The following is a 20,279-nucleotide window of genomic DNA, read 5'->3' as shown; positions in this document are numbered from 1 at the left end:
CTATCCTATTTGTAATCTCAAAGAATTCCAATAGGTTCGTCAGGCAAGATTTTCCCTTGAAAACCATGCTTACTTTGTCCTATCTTGTCCTGTGTCACCAAGTACTCCATAACTTCATCCCCTAACAATTGACTCCAACGTCTTCCCTACCACTGAGGTCAGGCTAACTAGTCTATAATTTCCTTTCTGCCACCTTCCTCCTTTCTGAAAGAGTGGAGTGACATTTGCAATTTTCCAGTCCTCTGGCACCATGCCAGAGTCCAATGATTTTAGAAAGATCATTAATAATGCCTCCACAATCTCTACCACTACCTCTTTCCGAACCCTAGTATGCAGTTCATCTGGTGCATGACTTTTGTACCCTTTTTGAGCATCATCTCCCTTGATATATATTGCATCCTCTTCACTTCCCTAACCCTTCAACATCTGGCACAGTGCTAGTGTCTCCACAGTGAACACATGCAAAATACGCATTTAGTTCATCTGTATTCTCCTTGGTCCCTGTTATCATTTCTCCTGCCTCATATTCTAGCAGTCCTATATCTACTCTCATCTCTTATGTTGTACATAATTAACAAAACTTTTACTAACCACTTTTTTATTGTTTGCTAGCCTGCTTTCATATTTCATCTTTTACCTCCTAATGATTCTAGTAGTCGCTCTCTGTAGGGTTTTGAAATTTTCCCAATCCTGTCTTCCCACTAATTTTTGCTTTGTTGTATGTCCTCGCTTTTGCTTTTACATTAGCTTTGACTTCCCTTGTCAGCCATGGTTGTACTCGTTTACTATTTGAATATTTATTTGTTTTTGGACTACATCTATCTTGCACCTTCCTTATTTTTCCTCAAAACTCATGCCATTGCTACTCTGCTATCTACCTTCCAGCATCTCCTTACAGTTTACTTTGGCCAACTCTTCTCTCATACCTCTGTAATTTCCTTTACTCTTCTGAAATGCTGCTGCTGCAGACTTTACTTTCTCCATATCAAATTTCAAGTTGAATTCAATCATATTGTGATCACTGCCTCCTAAGAGTACTTGGTTCTTGGTCCTCCAAAATATTCCGCATGGAATTTAAACTGGAGGTGCTAGAGGGTGGACTTCAGGAGATTTTTGAAGAAGAAGAGCTGTCTTAAATTTAATTGGGTTTGATTGTGTGACTATGGTAGGATGAAGATTATTCCATGCTTTAATTGTGCGGGGGAAGAATGAATTTCTGTACACATCTGACTTGGTAGTTAGTATTTCGAATTGAAATGAGTACCCTCATCTGCTCCTAATAGGTTTGGGTTTGGTGTAGGATTGGTAGTCTATATCAAGCTGACCATTTAACATTTTGTAAAATCAGGTCAGACAGTGTGCTTCACGTCTATCTTGGAGAGAGTTCCACTTTAATGAATTCAAAAGTTGTGTAACACTTGCTTCTCTCTCATAGGTATTTGTGACAAATCAGGCTGCCTGTCTTTGGACTCGCTCGATGGAAGTAGTGTTTTTGTTTGTGTATGGGTCCCACGCAACAGCTGCATATTCCAGATGTGGCCGAACAAAGGTGAGTTACAACTTCTCCTTGACAGACGTTGAACAATGATGAAAATTATGTCTCAGAAAATTTAGGACTCCTGTTGCATGATGCATTTGACCATTCCAACGCAGGTCTTTCTGGATTTTGATACCAAGATACTTGATCTGTTTGGTTTCTTCAAGGGTGATACCCAGGATTTTATATGATGCTTTACCTGGTTTTCTCTTCCTGGTGACACGCATGGTTTCACATTTGGAAGGATTGAACTGCATGCCCCATTGTTGTGACCACTCAACCATACCATCAAGATCTTTTTGGAGAGCATCTTCATCATTAGCTGACTTAATTGGATGGTATATCAGTCATCAGCAAAAAGTCTAGTGGTGCTTGTAACTTTTCATGAATGTCATTAATGTAAAGTAAAAACAAATGTGGGCCCAGCACCGTGCCCTGGGGTGTACCACTTAATACTGGAGCTTCTTCCTTTCACGCACACACACAAGTCGTTTTGTCAAGAAATGTTCTTTTACCTTAAGCTCCCTAATCACCTCTGGCTCATTACGTAACACCCAATCCAGTATAGCCAATTCCCTAGTAGCCTCAATGAGAAACTGCACTGAAAAGCCATCTCAAGGCATTCAACAAGCTCACTTTCCTGAGATCCATTTCCAACCTGATTTTCCCAATTAACCTGCATGTTGAATCTCCCATGACTATCATAACATTGCCCTTTTGACATGCCTTTTCTATTTCCTGTTGTAATCTGTGGTCTACATCCCAGCTACTGTTGGGAGGCCTGTGTATAACTGCCATCAGGGTCCTTTTACCCTTGCAGTTTCTCAACTCAACCCACAAGGATTCAACATCTTCCAATCCTATGTCACATTTTTCTAATGATTTGATGCCATTCTTTACCAGTAGAGCCACACCACCCCCTCTGCCGCCCTTCCTACCCCTCCAATACGACCTGTACATTCAGCTCCTAACTTCAACCATCCTTCAGCCATGATTCAGTGATGTAAAAGTGTAAAATTTGTAAATTGTAAAAAACAATTTATAAAAGTGCAACAAGATCATCCACCTAATGACCTTGATTCTGTTCCATTGTATTCTATCTGCTGCATTTTGGTGTTTCCCAGCTCAACAATAAATCGACACAACCACTTAATAGTAACAAGCAACAAAGCCTCTGGAGCAAAGTCCATGTTGTAGTATTAGAATATTACAGGCAGATATTTCAAATGTGAAACCTACCTTTTCTCTGCTTCATTTGGGAGAGATGAGCGTGTCCAGCACCTCGCAAACGCTGTTACCATAAGGAAAGGAAAGAAACTCATTCGGGCTAATCCGTCATAGGGAAATAAGCTGAAGTGTTTTCCTGAAAGGTGAAAGGTGGATTGTGTCAACTAACTGATGCAATAGATACGACCTTCACAATGCAACAAATCCAGGAAAAAGAAACAGCATCGGCCATGAAGTGGCATTTTTAACTTTACAAATTCTTTGACTATAAGGGATTTGGTTGTTCTTAAATTCATCATTACCCTCATCTACTTAAAGATGGGACGTGATGATGAACAAACACAGATTCACCATGCTGATGCAGAGGAAGAAGAGTGGAACCGCACAAATACTCTTCGCTGCAACATACCACTGTTATCTGACAGACTTCCTGCTGGAGTGGCATCCAGCTACAGAACGATGGGGAAACACTTCAATCTATTTTGCTCCCAATCCAGAATCATTGAGATATGGTCTGCACATGGCATCTGTTAACGTGCACACTTTCGAGTGATTTACTGCTTCACCAAAGTGAATAAGAGGATGTGCATTTACACTGAAAACCTGGAGGTCGATTGCCAACTTCCAGAATGCTTTTTATTTGCTGTGAGAATTGATAAAGACTAGTTGATCAGAGCTCGAGAGCAGTAAGAAAGAAGGAGAAGGGTGGTTAGATAGGGCAAGGAACCTTGGATGAGAAGCGGGATTATGAATTTAGTCATAAAGCATATCTAAGGATAAGGATGGTAAATTTATACAGGGATGTTGTGGCATATTAAGGTAACAAGAAAGAGCTCTGAGGGGATTAGGAATCCCAAAAGGGTAGTTATCTCAACCTCAGGAGCTACCCAGTGAGAACTGGCTTTGTGTACGCGCAAAATGTTATGTAGTTTTAAATTCATTTAGCGAATGATAAGAAATCCCACTTCACAATTTTTAAAATCTTTTCTGAGGTTGATTGCTTTTTTGTATACAGTCTTATGTCAACTGTTTACTATTTCCAATCACTTTGCAGTTTTGGCCCACTATTGAGCTTCTTTTTAAGTTCAAAAATAAGCTTTATTCATAATAAAATAAACTATATACGAAAATACAGTGCAAAAACATTTCACCTACGTGACATTTGGTCAATCCATTCAGTGGTGGTAAAAACTTTTTTTGAAACCATAGCACCGTTGCCTCCAGAGTGATACGCTATTGTATGACGTTGCCTTTACGTATTTTTACGCGTTGGGTGAATTGGAAATAAAGGGTGGTTCTGCGTTACTTGCACGCTGTTTGAAAAGAGGAACAGTACTTTTATGATTGACAGGGGCGCCTCGACTTTAGGATTGAACCAATAGGCTAGAAGCATGGGCGGCCCCTGCGTACACGAGCAGCCTGAGTTGCGTCACTCAAAATACGTCAGTGTGCCCCAAGATGGCGACTACCAGTGGGAGCGGCGATAGCAACGCGGCTTCGAGCCGTAAACACCTCGGCATTCCTCAGGCTATATTTGTGGTAAGGCCCCCGAGGGTCGCGATCAGGGTGGGGCCATCTTGTAGCCATCACAACCTTGGAGTGCGTGTCCGAGGCACGGCTTGTGAGCGAGAGAGATTCTGTCCCCATGGAGATTGGCGTTAGTGAGGCACCCCTCGCCCTGCCGGCGTTGGACGTTCATCTGGTGCCTTTAACCGCAATATTGCCTTACACTGAATTATGCCCAAGTCATATGGCCATTGGGCCTCAACAGAGTAGCAGGTCCCAGATTTTATTTCTGAACTGACCAGCTCCACGCCTCAGTTCCGGTGATCTTGGGAGGGATGAATTTAGCAGACTTTTTATTCTTGCGGTTCACTATCCAGTAACTCTTGGTGAGTGTATGTGGACAATAGACAAGGACAAGGCAGTGCATTTTGCGTTTAAATATTCTGCACACATATTGGGACTCTGGGAGAGGCATCGAAAGATTTCTGATGTCACTAGAGCATCATATTAATGTCGGAGTCTGCAACTTCCCAGAGAAAGGAATTAATTTGGGATCACTATATCTCTGTTACACTTAAAGAATGGTGGGAATGCAGTGGAGGGGAACGATATACAAATGCAGCTTGCTTGAAAGATGAGAATCATTATAGAAATAACACATAGATTAGTGTCTGCACTTTTTAAAGAAACAAATGTGGTGATAATAGGGGAGGGGAAGAAATTCACAAGATATATAGATTGCTATTTAATGTTTTTTCTTGAATATTATTTACGTACCATTTTTCAGCGTCCCTCAGTTTGTGATTGATTAGCCTCTATACAAATACTGCTTTCTGTATAGAAAGTATGCTGAGTTGGTCCACATACAAAAACTTGATAGAAAAAGAGAGAAAAGTACGGATTACTGGCCAACATCTTGTTTGAAAAGATTGACTTCGGTCACATTGAAAGGTCAAGTCAAGTGTAACAGAAACTGAGTTCTGTTAGAGATGGAGATGGGGATTAACAAAATGGCAGAGAGAGAATCAAATATATACTAATAAATTAATAGGAGAGGTACAGAGAGTGGGAATTGTGATTATGGAGAGATTTGAAGGTGAGAAGTTTTGTGTGTTAGTTGCAATGACTTAACAAAAACAATCATAGGATTGAATATGCCTGGAAATGAGAATCTTTTGAGAAATGGAGTGAGACTGGAATGAAGGTGAGCAATGTATTGGATGGCCTATGTCAATGGAAGTAAAAGAAGGCAAGGGGTGTGATGCCAACAATGACTGAGTGAAATTTGGAGCATGAACAGATTAACTTGGTCAATTTTTTGTCAATGGTAATGTGCAGCTGGGTTATATCAGAACTTAGTGCTTGTTATGGAATGAAGGGAAGAGATAGGAAAATAGTCGAGAATGTCAGCAAATGTGTGTCAGTTCTATTGTTAAACTATCTCAAAAAACCTTCTGATGGATTGGTGCATGGGTGATGGATGGTCCTGGATTTTTAGGACAATTGCTCAGTGTAATACTGTTTTATAAAATATGTGACTCGCCACAAGTAGTGTTATAAAAGATTTATTTAAAATGTGCTTTAAAATCTTGCATTGCTCAATAACTTTAATTTGCATTGTCAAAAGTATTATTTCAAGAGATGCATGGAGTCTAAGCCAGTAGTTTTAGTGCTGAATTGCCCATGCAATTCTATGTAATTTTATTGATCTTCACTTTCTGTGCAACTTTTTCTGATTTATTTACCACATTGGCTGTCTAAATGTAGTTTGTCTATTTTCCATAATAGTTCTGAAAAATACAAAAAATATATGATATGCTGTTAAGTCGATTTACTTATTTTGGGAGAGTCTAGAAGACTTAGTGTTTGAAATAGATGTTTTATTCAGCCAACACGAGGAAATCTGCAGATGCTGGAAGTCCAAGCAACACACACAAAATGCAGGTGGAATGCAGCAGGCCAGGCAGCATCTATAGGGAGAAGTACACTCAACGTTTCGGGTCGAGACCCTTCGTCAGGACTAACAGAAAAAAGAGATAGTGAGAAATTTGAGAGGGAGAGGGGGTGACCTGAAATGATAGGAGAAGATAGGAGGGGGAGGGATGAAGCTAAGAGCTGGGAAGTTGATTGGCAAAAAGGATACAAGTCTAGAGAAGGAGGTGTATCATAGGACGGAAGGACTTGGAAGAAAGAAAGGGGAAGGGCAGCACTAGAGGAAGTTGGAGAACAGGCAAAGAGTTATTGTGAGAGGGAAGGAGAGAAAAATATATATCCATATAAAATAAAAATAAATAAATAAATAAATAAATAGGGTGGGGTAAGAAGGGGAGGAGGGGCATTAACGGAAGTTAGAGAAATCAATGTTCATGCTGTCACATTGGAGGCTACCCAGATGGAATATAAGGTGTTGTTCCTCCAACCTGAGTGTAGCTTCATCTCGACAGTAGAGGAGGCCATGGATTGACATATCGGAATGGGAATGGGACGTGGAATTAAAATGTGTGGTCACTAGGAGATAATAATCCTATAGATGCTGCCTGGCCTGCTGCGTTTCACCAGCATTTTGTGTGTTGCTTTTATACAGCCAATTGTTTTATAGTTACGTACTTTTACAGCCATTGATTTTTGTTGAGAAATTAAGTGTCCTTCTGAATTGATAAGCTGTAATTCTAAAAATTTGTCTGTTACTCTTCTGCCACTTATCTCTGTACTGTATGTAGTATTACATTTCTTAAAAAGTGCAGGAACTGAGTGTATGTAGCCTTCATTAAATACATTTGTTACTTAAATGACCAGTCTTTTGACTAATTTGCTGTGAATTATTCAGTTATAGATACCAACTAACAGTATATTGGAGACTAACAATTTTAGGCTATGTCCACACTGGACCGGATAATTTTGAAAACGCCGGTTTCGCATAAAAACGACAGGCGTACACACCAAGCGTTTTTGAAAATACCTCCGTCCACATTAAAACAGGTATTTGGGTGAACCTCCTCCTACTGGGCATGCGCAGGACACATCTACAGAAAACAAGCAACATGTTTGGTGTCGAATCTTGCTGTGAAAGTGCACGTTTGTGCAATTACAGACTAGAAAAACTTAAAAGGGAATTGCCAAACGACAGACAGCTGTTGGCTCTTGCGCAGGAGGACTTAAAACTTAAAAAAACAAATACTGGAGCGTATGGAGGCAACTGACAGGGAGTTCACAGACAGTATGACCCAGCTGACGACGAACATTGAAAAACTGACTAACTGTGTTGCATTAATATATTCCCTTGTTAAATGTATAAAACTTGTCTGCATCAGTGTTATCTTGTATTTCCATACAAGGTTGCATTAGGCTGTTACACATCTATTGTCAGAGAAGTACTTATATAAATAGGTAAACCACCTTCATACAAGCAAGGACAGAAAACAGGGCAAAGTGAGTATACTTATTTATTCAGTAAGATATGGGTCAAAGATTTGGTGAGTACATTTTTAACTCTTCTGGCTTCAGTCTCGTTGCCGTCTGTTCTGAAATTGTTGGGTTGTTCCGGCACATCATGACAGCATTTCTAGAAATCTCTGGTTACCCTGTCCACACTGCTCCAGCCAATCGGTGTTTTCAAATTTACACACTCTGGAGGGCGTTTTAGAAAAGCTCTGTTTTCGGGGGAGGAAAATACCATTTCTGTGTGGACAGAAGGTCAAATGAAGAGAAAAAGCTTTGGTTACAGATTTATCCGGTCTAGTGTTGACGTAGTCTTAGTTTTGTGTCACTGTCTTAATCTATGCACAAGGTTAGACAGTGTTGGCCATCAAGTTATTAAATCATAGAAAAGTGATCACACTTGTCCAAACCCTGTCTTTGCCCTCTTCACTTCCAGTAAGTTGTTGGACAGCTCAGATTATGAGTTGATATCTTGTAGATGCTATCCATGTGCTGTGATCTCGACTGTAGTTATTCCACCTCTGTCAGATCCAATTTGAAACAAATGTCAAAATTAAGTTTTCTTGACTGCATAACTCAATCACTCATATTTGATTCTTTCCCCTTTGCTTAATGGTATATAATTGATCTTCATTTTTTAAAAATTCATTTAAATCTGCATTTTTTAAAATTCCCTAATCTTTTGTCTTCCAGGAAGATGTTATTGCATTTATGAAACAACCTGGAAATGAGACAGCAGACCTTGTGTTGAGGAGGTTAGATGAACAGTACCAAAAATACAAATTCATGGAACTAAATCTATCGCAAAAGAAGAGAAGGTGAGAGATCAAATAGTCAGGTAGCAAAAGTATCCAGTTGGAAAATTGATTTATTATTGTCACATGTACTGAGGTACACTGAAGAACTTGTCTTGCACGTAGTTTATACAGGTCAAATCATTATAATAGTGCACTGAGATTGTACAAGGTAAAACAATAAAAGCAAGGAGTGCGAGCTGCTTTTTCAATTAGTTTTTGTTCTTCAAGAGTTGCCCCACAGAAATGCTGCCCTAATTTACTGTAATCCACTAAAGATAAGATAGTTTATACACATTGAGTTTACGTCTGTATATAAAGTGACTCCGACAGGAAATGATAAAGTAGTGGTACTTATTAGTAATTCTTAGAGACACAGAATTTAGATTAAAAAACAGAACAATTATAATAGAAGTAATGAGTGAATCTGCAGAGAGCAGCTTGCAATGAGATGCCACACTCGGGTTCCTTCTGTTAGAACAGATTACTAATATATATAGCATTTTTTAAATGGGTAACTTATCATGAGGAAAAGCACCCAAATGGCTCTGGAGCTCTTTATGGAAATATTTCTCAGAGATTAGACCTCTATCAGAACACCTAACATGCAAGAAATTCATGAATTAAATAGTTCTATTAGAAGGGGTACGAAAATGTTTTCAACTATTTTTTCAATTGCATTCTGAAATTTCACCTGATTTCCCTTAAACACAAAAATCAGCTGTGTTTCTGGAGAATATTTACTTCTAGTATATTTTTTCCTGCTATTTTTAGTTCTGTCTCTTTGTATTTCTGTTGAAAATGAATAATTTTATTCATTGCACTTTTAACGGGCAACTTACTCTTCAGTTTTATTCTCTTTAAAGATAAAAACATAATCTGATTAAATTACTTGTAAAATATAGTATCCAATAGCAAGTAAATAACATAAAACAGACCTTTACTGATATTCCCAGAGTCAAAAGAATATGCTGCCTTTGTGTATTTGGACACAGTGTAAATGTGCAGCTGATATTCTTGAACTATTGAGGTACAACTAACTAGTAGAAAAATTAAGTTATCATTGTTGTCTAGAAAATAAGTACTTACAATCCAATTGAAATGTTCAAATGATGAATCTGTTAGATCAGTGAAAAATCAGTGCCACTTTTTTTATTTAGTTACGAATTTCCAAAAAAATGCTATAATATGGGCAAACCATCAGAATCCTATCATAGTTTTATTGGTAGTCATACTAGTATCTGGCAGCTCTAGCAATCAAGGTCAGAAGGAAGGAGATGTAAAGCACTCCTTCCCTCTGCTAGTCTGCAGGTCACCCACGGGCAGGTGTAGCATCTGCTTAGGCCACAGATCAGGGTCACTTGAAGCCATAGGAGCAGGTGGTAGATAGTCATAAGAGTAGCTGGTGCACATCATAAGCCCTGATTATACAATCACTGATGCCAGGCAAGTATGTGTTTCTCAATAGACACAGGAGATTGTGCAGATGCTGGAAATTTTGAGCAATGCAGAGAGAATAGTGGAGGAACTCAGCAAGTCAAGCAGCATCTATGGAGGGTAATAAACTGTTGACATTTCATGCTAAGACCCTTCATGATTAGAAAGGAAGGCAGCAGAAACCCAAATAAATTGTTGATGTTTTGGTCTTGGCCTGAAACATCAACTGTTTATTAGCCTCCATAGCCTTGCTGAGTTCCTCCAGCATTTTGAATGTGTTTCTACATTTTTGGCATTAGTAAATACTGAATGTTGTTTGTGGAAGGCTTATGGGGCACATAATGTAGGGTATTTGGTGTGCATGATGCCAGCCTTTCTTGGTGTAAATACTTGGGTTGTGTGCAGATCTAGTTTAATACTTAAGCTGGAGATCTTATACTCCTCAGGTTTTATATGGCAAGTTGAATGTTTCTATAACAGTAATTGCAGTTTATCAGCCAGAGGATGATAACTTGCTTTTCTCTTTCCTAGGCTAAAAAGTCAAATTCCAGAAATTAAACAGACATTAGAAATCTTAAAACACATGCAGAAGAAAAAGGTAAAACTCATCGAAGCTTCACATAAAACTAGCCAATTGGCAGATTTTTTTTGTTCATTGCTCTTGGACGTTTGTTATGTGTTTTTCAGACATAGTTAATCGTAGGCATTCAGCATGGAAACAGGCACATCGGAACTCCAAATTCACGCTATCTGTACTGCGCTTTCTTTCCACACCTTCCCGTTTGCACACCCCATATTCCATTACTCATGTACACAATAAGGGCTATTTACAATGGCCATACAAGCTATTGACCTGCATATCTTTGGAAGGTGGGAGGAAATCCAAACAGGAAATGTGCAAACTCTGATCACAGGTCACGATCAAGACTGAACCTGAGTTACAAAAGCTGGAAAGCAGTAATTCTACTTGCTGTACTATAGCATTGGACAGATAAGTAATTAAGTTTTATTGCATAGAGAATTTTTTAGAAATGCTATTTTACTGATTTTACCCACATCAGAATTTCCCTGGACTGATAAAAGTTAAAAAAAACACGCATTTAAATTTTATTTAATTTGACGTGCTAGAATGATCCACGCCATTCCAAAGATCCCATTCCAAGGATCTCTTGGATCCAACACAATGAGTCAAATGTTTGGACCACATATGCTAAGATAAAATAAAAATAGTTATCTCATCATTCTCCTAAGATTCTGTATTTTATTTATTTCTAATCTACTTTAAAATTGCAAGAAAGTAAATGTCCCCTGATTGATACAATTACTTTTCACAGAAATGTTCATCTAGCCATCTGAAAGATAAGAAAAGATCTTTGCCACTTTCCTATGGCAAAATATTCCTTGACTATAAACACTTCTGCTTAAATATCCCTTTCATTTTGTTTCTGATAGCCTTTAAGAAGAATTTTTTCTAAATTAAACACATTTTCAAGTTTAAATCATTATAAAGTGAAGCAAAAAAAGTGAACACTGAGCAAGCAGTTTCACCCTGATTTCAATTGAAGACAAAGCAAAATACCAAGGATGCTAGAATTTTGAAATTAGAATAGAACATACTAGAAATCTTCAACAAGTTGTGCAACTTTATTGAAGCAGGAATATATAAATGTTTTAGGCTCATGACCTTACATCAACCTGAAGTTTTAACTCTAGTTTCTCGCCACAAAGCTAACCTGTTGAGTAATACCAGTATTTTCTATTTTTAGTTCATTAATTGTTTTCATTCCTCAATAAACTTCATACTACTAATATATTCTTATCACTAATTTTTAAAGCAACACTAACAGATTACATTCAATACAACCAGTTGCCGATTACATTTTGACTGTTTAACCCAGCCACCCCCAACCCTCATCCCCACCGCCCTCTCCACCCCTCTCTCTCCCCCCCACCCCTCTCCCCTCCACCAACCAACTGAATAGTAGTGCTTACAGAGACAGAGCATTCCTATTTTAACAGAAGATCTTTTAAGTTAGATATCAAATTTGTCCACATTAAGATTGTGTTTGGTCGTGCATCATTTACTCTTGCTGATGAAAGTTCCAAGTAAGAAATGTCCAAAAAGCTCCGAAGCCAGTGAGTACATGAAATATCATGGGGAAGTTTCCAACGCTGGACTGCAATCTTCTTAGCAGCAGTCAGGCCTGCCAGCTGGATTTTGCGTCTTTTTTTTCTGTAAGGGAAAGGTGGGTGTCATTATTTAGAAGACGTACAGCAGGGTCCATTGGTAATTATATCCCCATTAGTTCTGTAAGAGTATTGATAACCTTTCCCCACAAACCAAAAACCCCTGGACATTCCCATACAGCATGTATAAAAGAGCCAACAATTCCATGGGGGCAAAATGAGCAATGTGGGTCAGGAACCAGTCCTATTTGATGTCTAATTCTCGGTGTTAGATCTGCTCTATGACAAAATTTTAAGTGTAGACACTGATGGTTTGGGTTTTCTGATGCACCGGCAACATTATTCCAAATCGCATCCCAGTCTAAGTCTTGTCCCAGTTCAGTTATGTCCCTATCCCAGGCATTCATTCCTGATGTGGGCATATATTTCTGGGAGTTTAATTTATCATAGATATATGACACTATCTGTCTTGGAGCACTCTGTATCCGACTTAAAATGGGATGGTCCTTGAAATCTGACCCCCAGGGAACCCCGTAGGCTTTACAAGCTAATCTTACTCTAAAGTAGAAGAAAAGAGAGTGTTTATCAATACTATGAGATATGCTAATATATTTTATCTACTTTCATAATATTCAGTGCCAAACTAGATTGCTGAAGCCATGTTGTAGATTTCTGTGAGTAGTACATATATTGAGGAGAGAGAAAGTATTTGCTTGATTTGATAGTGAGCTTACCTTCTGCTTTTTCTTTATTTTACAGGATTCCACAGATCCAATGGAGACTATGTTTCTCCTGGCAGACAATTTGTATGCTAAAGCATCTGTCCCTCCTACGGATAAAGTGTGCTTATGGTTGGGGGTAAGTTCAGGGTCATAGATTTTCTTCCTGTGTTTATTTTTCTGCTTCATATGAGAAGAATGACCGTGTAGATAAAACCTTCAGGTTCAAGCACTTTCAATACAGGTTCCAAAGCAAGCTGTTCTGTATACAAAATCAAAATGTCGCAAACACTGAATCGTTGAAATAAGAGAAGTAAATGCGACAAATAGCAGGTGGGAAATGACCCACAGGTCAATGACCCAAAACCAGAAAGCTTGAGAATGAATCCTATTACATCTCTAACAATGGCTGGCTTTTGCTTTTTCACATTATGTGAAATTGAATCCAATCTATAGCCAGGTAGAATTTATCTATATATTTAACAGGTAACTTAATATTATTGTAACTACTGAAAAGGAGAGTAAATGTTTCTTTAATCATATTAATGAGGTTTTCTCAGCTCACTAATTGACTCGTATTTTAATAGCGGGGGTTACAACATCTTCAATTGAACAATGTGCACTATATAAAGTTAATGATTCAGTATATTGATTAAAGAGAGTTGTGATGTTCAAGTGCCAGGCAACCTCATGAGTGTCTGTTGCTTTCTCTTTTAATGCTGAATAACTTAGGTGAAAATCAAGGCCAGACATGTAGGTATCACCTAAGTGAGTAAAAGAGAAGATATAATAGATCATGGAACAATAGTTTAATATTCATTTCTCTTGAGGTCAGCAAAGCATTAAATTGTAGAACAAGGAGCAAACAGATAAGGATTCAGGAAATTGTTGTAGAGGAAGGCACAGTGAACAATATGTTTTCAGAGCTTCATTATTGGTGATGCTGCTATTAGTTTTATCTTTGTGTGCGCTTTCATTAAAACGTTGTTGACAAGACTATTTAAAATCAAAAGTAGAAAGAGATATGGGTGGGAACCAATGGAAGATTGGTTAAGAAAGGTTTCTGTCTTGCTGCAGGCTAACGTAATGCTTGAATATGATATTGATGAAGCTCGAGCATTACTTGAGAAGAATCTAACAACTGCAACTCGTAATCTAGAAGGGCTAGAAGAAGATCTGGATTTTCTTCGTGATCAGTTCACCACCACAGAAGTCAGTATCCTTTTGATCAAGTTGACACTGAGCAATGAGAAAATTTAATGATTTTATATGTTTTGTTCAGATTTCTGTTGACACTTATTGTTTATCTTGTAAAGGTCAGAAACTAGCCTAAATCAACCTAGAATGGTTGCAGAGTTCCAACTGACAAATAGTAGGTGCAGAGCAATTCTCTTTATATTTGCCATCTATTTTTTTCCTTTTATTTTCTCAAGAAGCAAAATAGTACTTGGCCCTACTATGCTGCTCCCTCAAGTAGGATATTTGAAATGTTTCTATCCGAACAGTAATAATTTCATAGGCCAGGAAATTGATAGTTATGTATTCTGATATTAAATGCCGATTTTGTTATTTAATGCAGCAGCAACTGAAGTTGCTAAATACTACTTTGCTGCAATTAGTCAACAACTTCATTTTTTTGTACTACATAGGTCTGCAAATTACAGATGGGAAATTGGTAAGAATTCGTGCTCATCAAGTACTTTCTGTGTTGCTACCAAAGATTCAAGGTTGTTTAATGTCATTTCCAGTGCATAAGAGTAAGGGAGAATAAAATAATCTGATACAGCACAAAAAAAAAACACAATACGATACCACAATGTTAAAAAAAAATCACAGTATATATACAAACCCCATTTCCAGAAAAGTTGGGATATTTTCCAAAATGCAATAAAAACAAAAATCTGTGATATGTTAATTCACATGAACCTTTATTTAACTGACAAAAGTACAAAGAAAAGATTTTCAATAGTTTTACTGACCAACTTAATTGTATTTTGTAAATATACACAAATTTAGAATTTGATGGCTGCAACACACAACAAAAGTTGGGACAGAGGCATGTTTACCATTGTGTTACATCACCTTTCCTTTTAATAACACTTTTTAATCATTTTGGAACTGAGGATACTAATTGTAGTAGATTTGCAATTGGAAATTTTGTCCATTCTTGCTTGATATAAGACTTCAGCTGCTCAACAGTCCGTGGTCTCCGTTGTCTGATTCTCCTCTTCATGATGCGCCATACACTTTCAATAGGAGATAGATCTGGACTGGCAGCAGGCCAGTCAAGCACATGCGCTCTGTGTCTACAAAACCACGCTGTTGTAGCCCATGCAGAATGTGGTCTGGCATTGTCCTGCTGAAATAAGCATGGACGTCCCGGGAAGAGACGTCGCCTTGATGGCAACATATGTCTCTCTAAAATCCTAATATACGCCTCAGAGTCAATGGTACCTTCACATACATGCAACTCACCCATGCCGAGGGCACTGATGCACCCCCATACCATCACAGATGCTGGCTTTTGCACCTTTCACTGATAACAATCAGGATGGTCGTTTTCATCTTTGGCATGGAGAACTCAATGCCCGTTTTTTCCGAAAACTAGCTGAAATGTGGACTCTTCTGACCACAGCACACGGTTCCACAGTCGGTCCATCTGAGATGAGCTTGGGCCCAGAGAACTCGCCAGCATTTCTACATAGAGTTGATGTATGGCTTCCTCCCTGCGTAATACAGTTTCAAGTTGCATTTCTGGATGCAGCGACGGACTGTGTTAAGTGATAATGGTTTTCCGAAGTACTCCCGAGCCCAGGTGGCTATAATTGCCACAGTAGCATGACGGTTAGATCACGCGCATTCAACAGTGGTTTCCGACCTTGCCCTTTACGCACTGAGATGTCTCTGAATTCTCTGAATCTTTTCACAAAATTTTGTACTGTAGATGTTGAAAGACCTAAATTCTCTGCAATCTTGGGTTGGGAAATGTTCCTTTTGAACTGACTAACAATTCTCTCTCAAATTTTGGCACAAAGGGGTGAGCCATGGTCCATCCTTGCTTGCAAAGACTGAGCCTTTGATGGACGCTACTTTTATACCCAGTCATGATACCTCACCTGCTACCAATTAGCCTGCTTAATGTGGAGACTTCCAAACCTGAATACTCTGTGCACTTTTCAATCTTATTTTAACTCTGTCCCAACTTTTGTTGAGTGTGTTGCAGCCATTAAATTCTAAATTTGTGTATATTTACAAAATACAATTAAGTTGGTCAGTAAAACTATTGAAAATCTTTTCTTTGTACTTTTGTCAGTTAAATAACAGTTCACGTGAATTAACATATCACAGATTTTTGTTTTTATTGCATTTTGGAAAATATCCCAACTTTTCTAGAAATGGGGTTTGTAAGTACATAAGATAGCTTATATAGTATGTCCATGGAGTGAAGTTAGGTGCACAGGAGTGTGTACATAAAATGGCTGACAGAAGGTTTTAAAGTAGTGGTGATGGGGGGCATGGAAGACTGAGTTATTGGGTGGAGGTGTTGATCAGCCTTACTGCTTTGGAAAAGTAACTGTTTTTGAGTCTGGTGGTCCTGGTGTGGATGCTACATCGGCCTCCTCTCTGATGGGAGTAGGACAAACGATCCATGAGCAGGTTGGGTAGAATCCTTCATGATCTTTCTGCCCATTTTCTGGTACCTTTCTGGGTATATATATGAATCTATCTTTGAAGGTGGTTAGGCTGGTGCTAGTGATGCACTGGGCAGTTTTGACAGCCTGTTGTAGAGTCTTCTTGTCCATTGCAATGTAGCGTTTGTACCATGCAGTGACGCAGTGTGTTAGGATGCTCTCATGCGTATTTGCAGTACGACATGAGTGTAGATGTGCATAATCCATTTCTCTTCTCTCTCTTCAGTGTTGGTAAGCTTTCCTGATTTTGCAGAATATGTTAACCATACTCTGTGATAACCATGCCATGAGGGCAGGAAGGCAAGGTGCCTTGTCATCAATTTAATTGGAGCAAAATGGGGTGATGGAATAAAAGATGGGTCTTGTGAATAGGGTGATCTAAGAGACAGCGTAAGGAAGATAAGTAATTCCATAAAATGAGCCAGGAGTTTCTCTCATTCTGTTGAATGGTTATAGAGTAGCAGAAGGGAAATTGTTGTAGAATATAGAGAGAACGATAAGACATGATGTTTTTCAGCCAAGTGCAGTGAATGCCAAATTGGTCATGTGCAAATTTGAATCTGCACCCATTAGTTACAAAGGAGCTTGGATAGAGATAGCTCTAGTTGGCAGAAAATGCCATGGTTTTGCTGGAGGCATAAAATGCCATTTGCGCATGTCTGGGGCAACACTTTCAAGCCTCAAACCCAGTTTACTAGTTGCAATAGATTTGGAAGTTTATCTTACATATATCACCTTGCAAGTTTTTATCAGTGATGAGATGTGATAGGATCCGTTGTCTGATTAATTTTACTGCACTGACAGGCAAAGGAGGGTTCAATGTAGTGGCTCCATCATCCATGTCCTGTTGGAATCACATATCAAGAAGAAACCTTCTGAAGAGACCAACTAAGCAACTTCTGAAACATATCCATTGCATAATTTAGGAATAAACATTGATAGACTAGACTAGATAGTTGGACGCTCAAGAGGATAACTTGTGTACTTGCACTTATGTTTCATGATCAATTTTCATGATGTCTTATTTCAATTTAAATTCATAATATATCATGCAGCACTCAATCCATTACTTTGCCGTACTCACCATCAAGGTCAAGCGTGGATCTATTGAAACCAGTTAGAGAGCTCTTTTTATAATGTACTGTTTTACTGTTAACAGGAAAACTGGTATGTAGGAGTTTTTGGCATTGCACCCACTGTAATGCATCTGATTTGTCCTTAATTGATTGAATTTTAGATATGGCAAGAGTGTATAACTGGGACGTTAAAAGGAGAAGCTCTGAAGCAGCATCAAAAAGCAGTGCATAGCTCGCCAAAGCACATTTTTACACACTTTAACAACCAAACTCATCTTTGTTTTCTTAAAAAAAAATCCACCAATTTGGCAATACTTGCGTTTGGAAAGCTGCAGTTATTTTACTCTTTGAAAAATGCAGAAAAATTGAATGTTACATCTAGGAGCAGATGAAAGACTAAAGCTACAGACACGTAGACACACTGATATATTGCATGATTTTATGGCATTTGTGGTTATGGAAAAGATTGTCACAGTCACAGAGTACAGGTTCAAGATGTATTGTTGCCAGTTTTCACTGCAAGCCACATTTGCAGCTGTCCTGCAGCCCAGTCAAACAGGCACATTAGACACCTTGTGTATCCACGCAACAAGTTCTTGCTGTGATACAATACCTGTAAAGATTTTGTATGGTTCTATCATGAGATGTTAATAAACTGCTGAACAGAACAAAGTAAGTACTCCTGTAGTATTTAACTTTTTCCTTTGCAAATTTTGTACTTGAGGTGAAGTCCATCACAGCTGGGGATGAGCACCATTTGTCATTTCAGCTGCTTAGTGAATGGATTAAATATTCTCCGGTCATATTGGCATAGGTTAGGTAGTGAGGAAAATCACATTTCTGAACTTAAGACAACTCAAGATTTATATGATTTTCTCTTGTGGTCTGTCTTTAAGATGAGCAGATCATGCATGTATTTGTTGTCTCCTCTTACACCCTTATGCCTTCCAGTTTCACCAACTGTAGATTGATCATTATAGAGTAGACAAAGACACTCTTTGACCAATTAAATTGGCGCCAACTTGTATTAAAGACCAACCTGATGAGTTCAACATTCTACCTCTTTTCCTCAAATCTCTAGTGTATGTCCAATTTCTTTTGAAAGCTGACAGCTCACTTTGTCATCTTCAAAGTTCTGTGAACAAATTCCTCTGCAAGTCTTTTGTTTTAAAATTTGTACCACTTAGCATTTTCTATCCTTTTCCCTTATAAAATTATCGGCTCTCACTTTTGTGTGCAGAATTTCATGTTTATTTTTCTACATCAAATTTAGATTTTAAAATTCTAGTCTGCACCTCACTCTATATCCAAGTTATTGACATATTTCAGAACTAGACATAACTGAACTTGGGGAAATTCTTACATGACCTATTCCAATTTGAAAAGCAGCCATTTACAATAACTGCTTTTTAATCTGCTCTCCATTTTCCTCCTAAGGTGTTCAATGTTACTGGCATGTTCAATATTTGTATCAAATGCCTTTTGAAAATCAATAACAAGATCAACTCCACTAGCCACATCATTCTTACTCCCATCCCAAAAAAGTTAAGTAAAATCAATCTTCCCCTAGAAGTTGTTGTTAGCTCTCCTTCATAGCTCCACAATTGTCTGAGTAATTTCTCTTGAACGTTACTTTCTGTACCCTCTCCATCAGTGACGAAAAGCTGATTTACTCTTCAAGATTTGAATTGAGTTGCAGGTTTTTAAAAATCACGTGATTATTTTTCTTTCTAATCTGCGTATGAGCTTATTCTCTGTAGCCAGTGTACACTTTGGACAAGCTGACTGAGAGCACATGCCTGTTTGTATCCTTGAAATTGTAATTCTGTCTCTTGTACTGGATGGGTAAATCAATCAGGTTGCAGACACATTACATGTTAAAATCTTACTCTGGTACAGGACTTGAAATATCCCAGGATACAAAAGTGTAAGAGATTTCAAAGGTAACAACTTTTGTATCCATTCCAAAGTTTGGGTATTATGAGTGAACCTTCAGTTACCACACCATTGCACTCTGAACTTCTGAAATTCTTGGTACCAGGACCTTTGTGCAAAATTTGGCTTGACTTTTGATCATCCGACCTAACTTCTGCTAAGTTACATTCAGATGGTTAGTTCATTAGTTTTGCATTAAAAGTGTATTTTAAAGCCTCTACATTTATGTATTTGTATTATCACCCTTTTTCTTCCATGTTAACCATAGCCTTAATATTTTTAATGTGCCTTCAAGAAAACAGGTTGGATCAGAAGTTATGTTTTGAAATGTGGGAGAGAAGAACTTTGGATGGATTTCTGTTTTGTTGCTCTAAGGGCCATTTCTCTAATTCTTCATTTTGATCGTTCTGATTTTATGGTTTGACTTCCAGATTCTGAGATCTGTTCTGATTACCTAATGTACCTGGCATCTGTTTTTAAGCGTACCTTAATCCACTCTGCAGAGTTTACTGAAATTGATGGCTGTTGAAGTGGTTGGTACTGTATGAGATATAAAGCTTTTCTTACACAGCAGTACCTCCATACTGTAGAATACTTGAAAGGATGTGCAAGCAAGAATTACAGCAGAATAGTGGTATTATTGGCTACATCATCCTATGCTGTGTATACAGTAACTACTTTTCTCCTTGATGCAGATAAATCCTCTTTGAATATGTCACTAGTTTGTGGCG

The 20,279-nt window shown here is 38.3% G+C and overlaps 1 protein-coding gene and 1 long non-coding RNA gene across 2 annotated transcripts in view; one reads left to right on the top strand and one right to left on the bottom strand.

The window, feature by feature from the left end:
- Window positions 1–4,009, bottom strand: part of LOC140734314 (uncharacterized) — a 51,465-nt gene extending 47,456 nt beyond the window's left edge. Inside the window, exons 1-2 of the long non-coding RNA XR_012100515.1 lie at window positions 3,920–4,009; window positions 2,777–2,900 (exon numbers count right to left, since the gene is read on the bottom strand). This is a non-coding gene — a long non-coding RNA (uncharacterized lncRNA). The remainder of the gene's footprint in view (window positions 1–2,776; window positions 2,901–3,919) is intronic.
- Window positions 4,010–4,173: 164 nt separating this feature from the next.
- Window positions 4,174–18,285, top strand: vbp1 (von Hippel-Lindau binding protein 1). Its single transcript, XM_073058093.1, has 6 exons — window positions 4,174–4,303; window positions 8,402–8,526; window positions 10,471–10,537; window positions 12,886–12,984; window positions 13,923–14,061; window positions 17,775–18,285. Exons 1-6 carry the CDS (start codon window positions 4,223–4,225, stop codon window positions 17,843–17,845), a joined length of 582 nt encoding a protein of 193 aa, XP_072914194.1. The 5' UTR covers window positions 4,174–4,222; the 3' UTR covers window positions 17,846–18,285.
- Window positions 18,286–20,279: the final 1,994 nt, after the last annotated feature.

The sequence above is a fragment of the Hemitrygon akajei genome, chromosome 10 (assembly GCF_048418815.1).
Source record: "Hemitrygon akajei chromosome 10, sHemAka1.3, whole genome shotgun sequence".
Taxonomy (NCBI): Eukaryota; Metazoa; Chordata; class Chondrichthyes; order Myliobatiformes; family Dasyatidae; genus Hemitrygon; species Hemitrygon akajei.
This window is presented reverse-complemented; position numbering and strand designations above follow the sequence as displayed.

What these genes read in the sequence shown, in the direction of transcription:
- vbp1 (XM_073058093.1), top strand. Translation starts at nt 4,223, where the DNA reads ATGGCGACTACCAGTGGGAGCGGCGATAGCAACGCGGCTTCGAGCCGT. An exon ending in AAGTGTGCTTATGGTTGGGG is followed by an intron (nt 12,985 to 13,922) that starts GTAAGTTCAGGG and finishes GTCTTGCTGCAG; the next exon opens with GCTAACGTAATGCTTGAATA. An exon ending in GTTCACCACCACAGAAGTCA is followed by an intron (nt 14,062 to 17,774) that starts GTATCCTTTTGA and finishes ATTGAATTTTAG; the next exon opens with ATATGGCAAGAGTGTATAAC.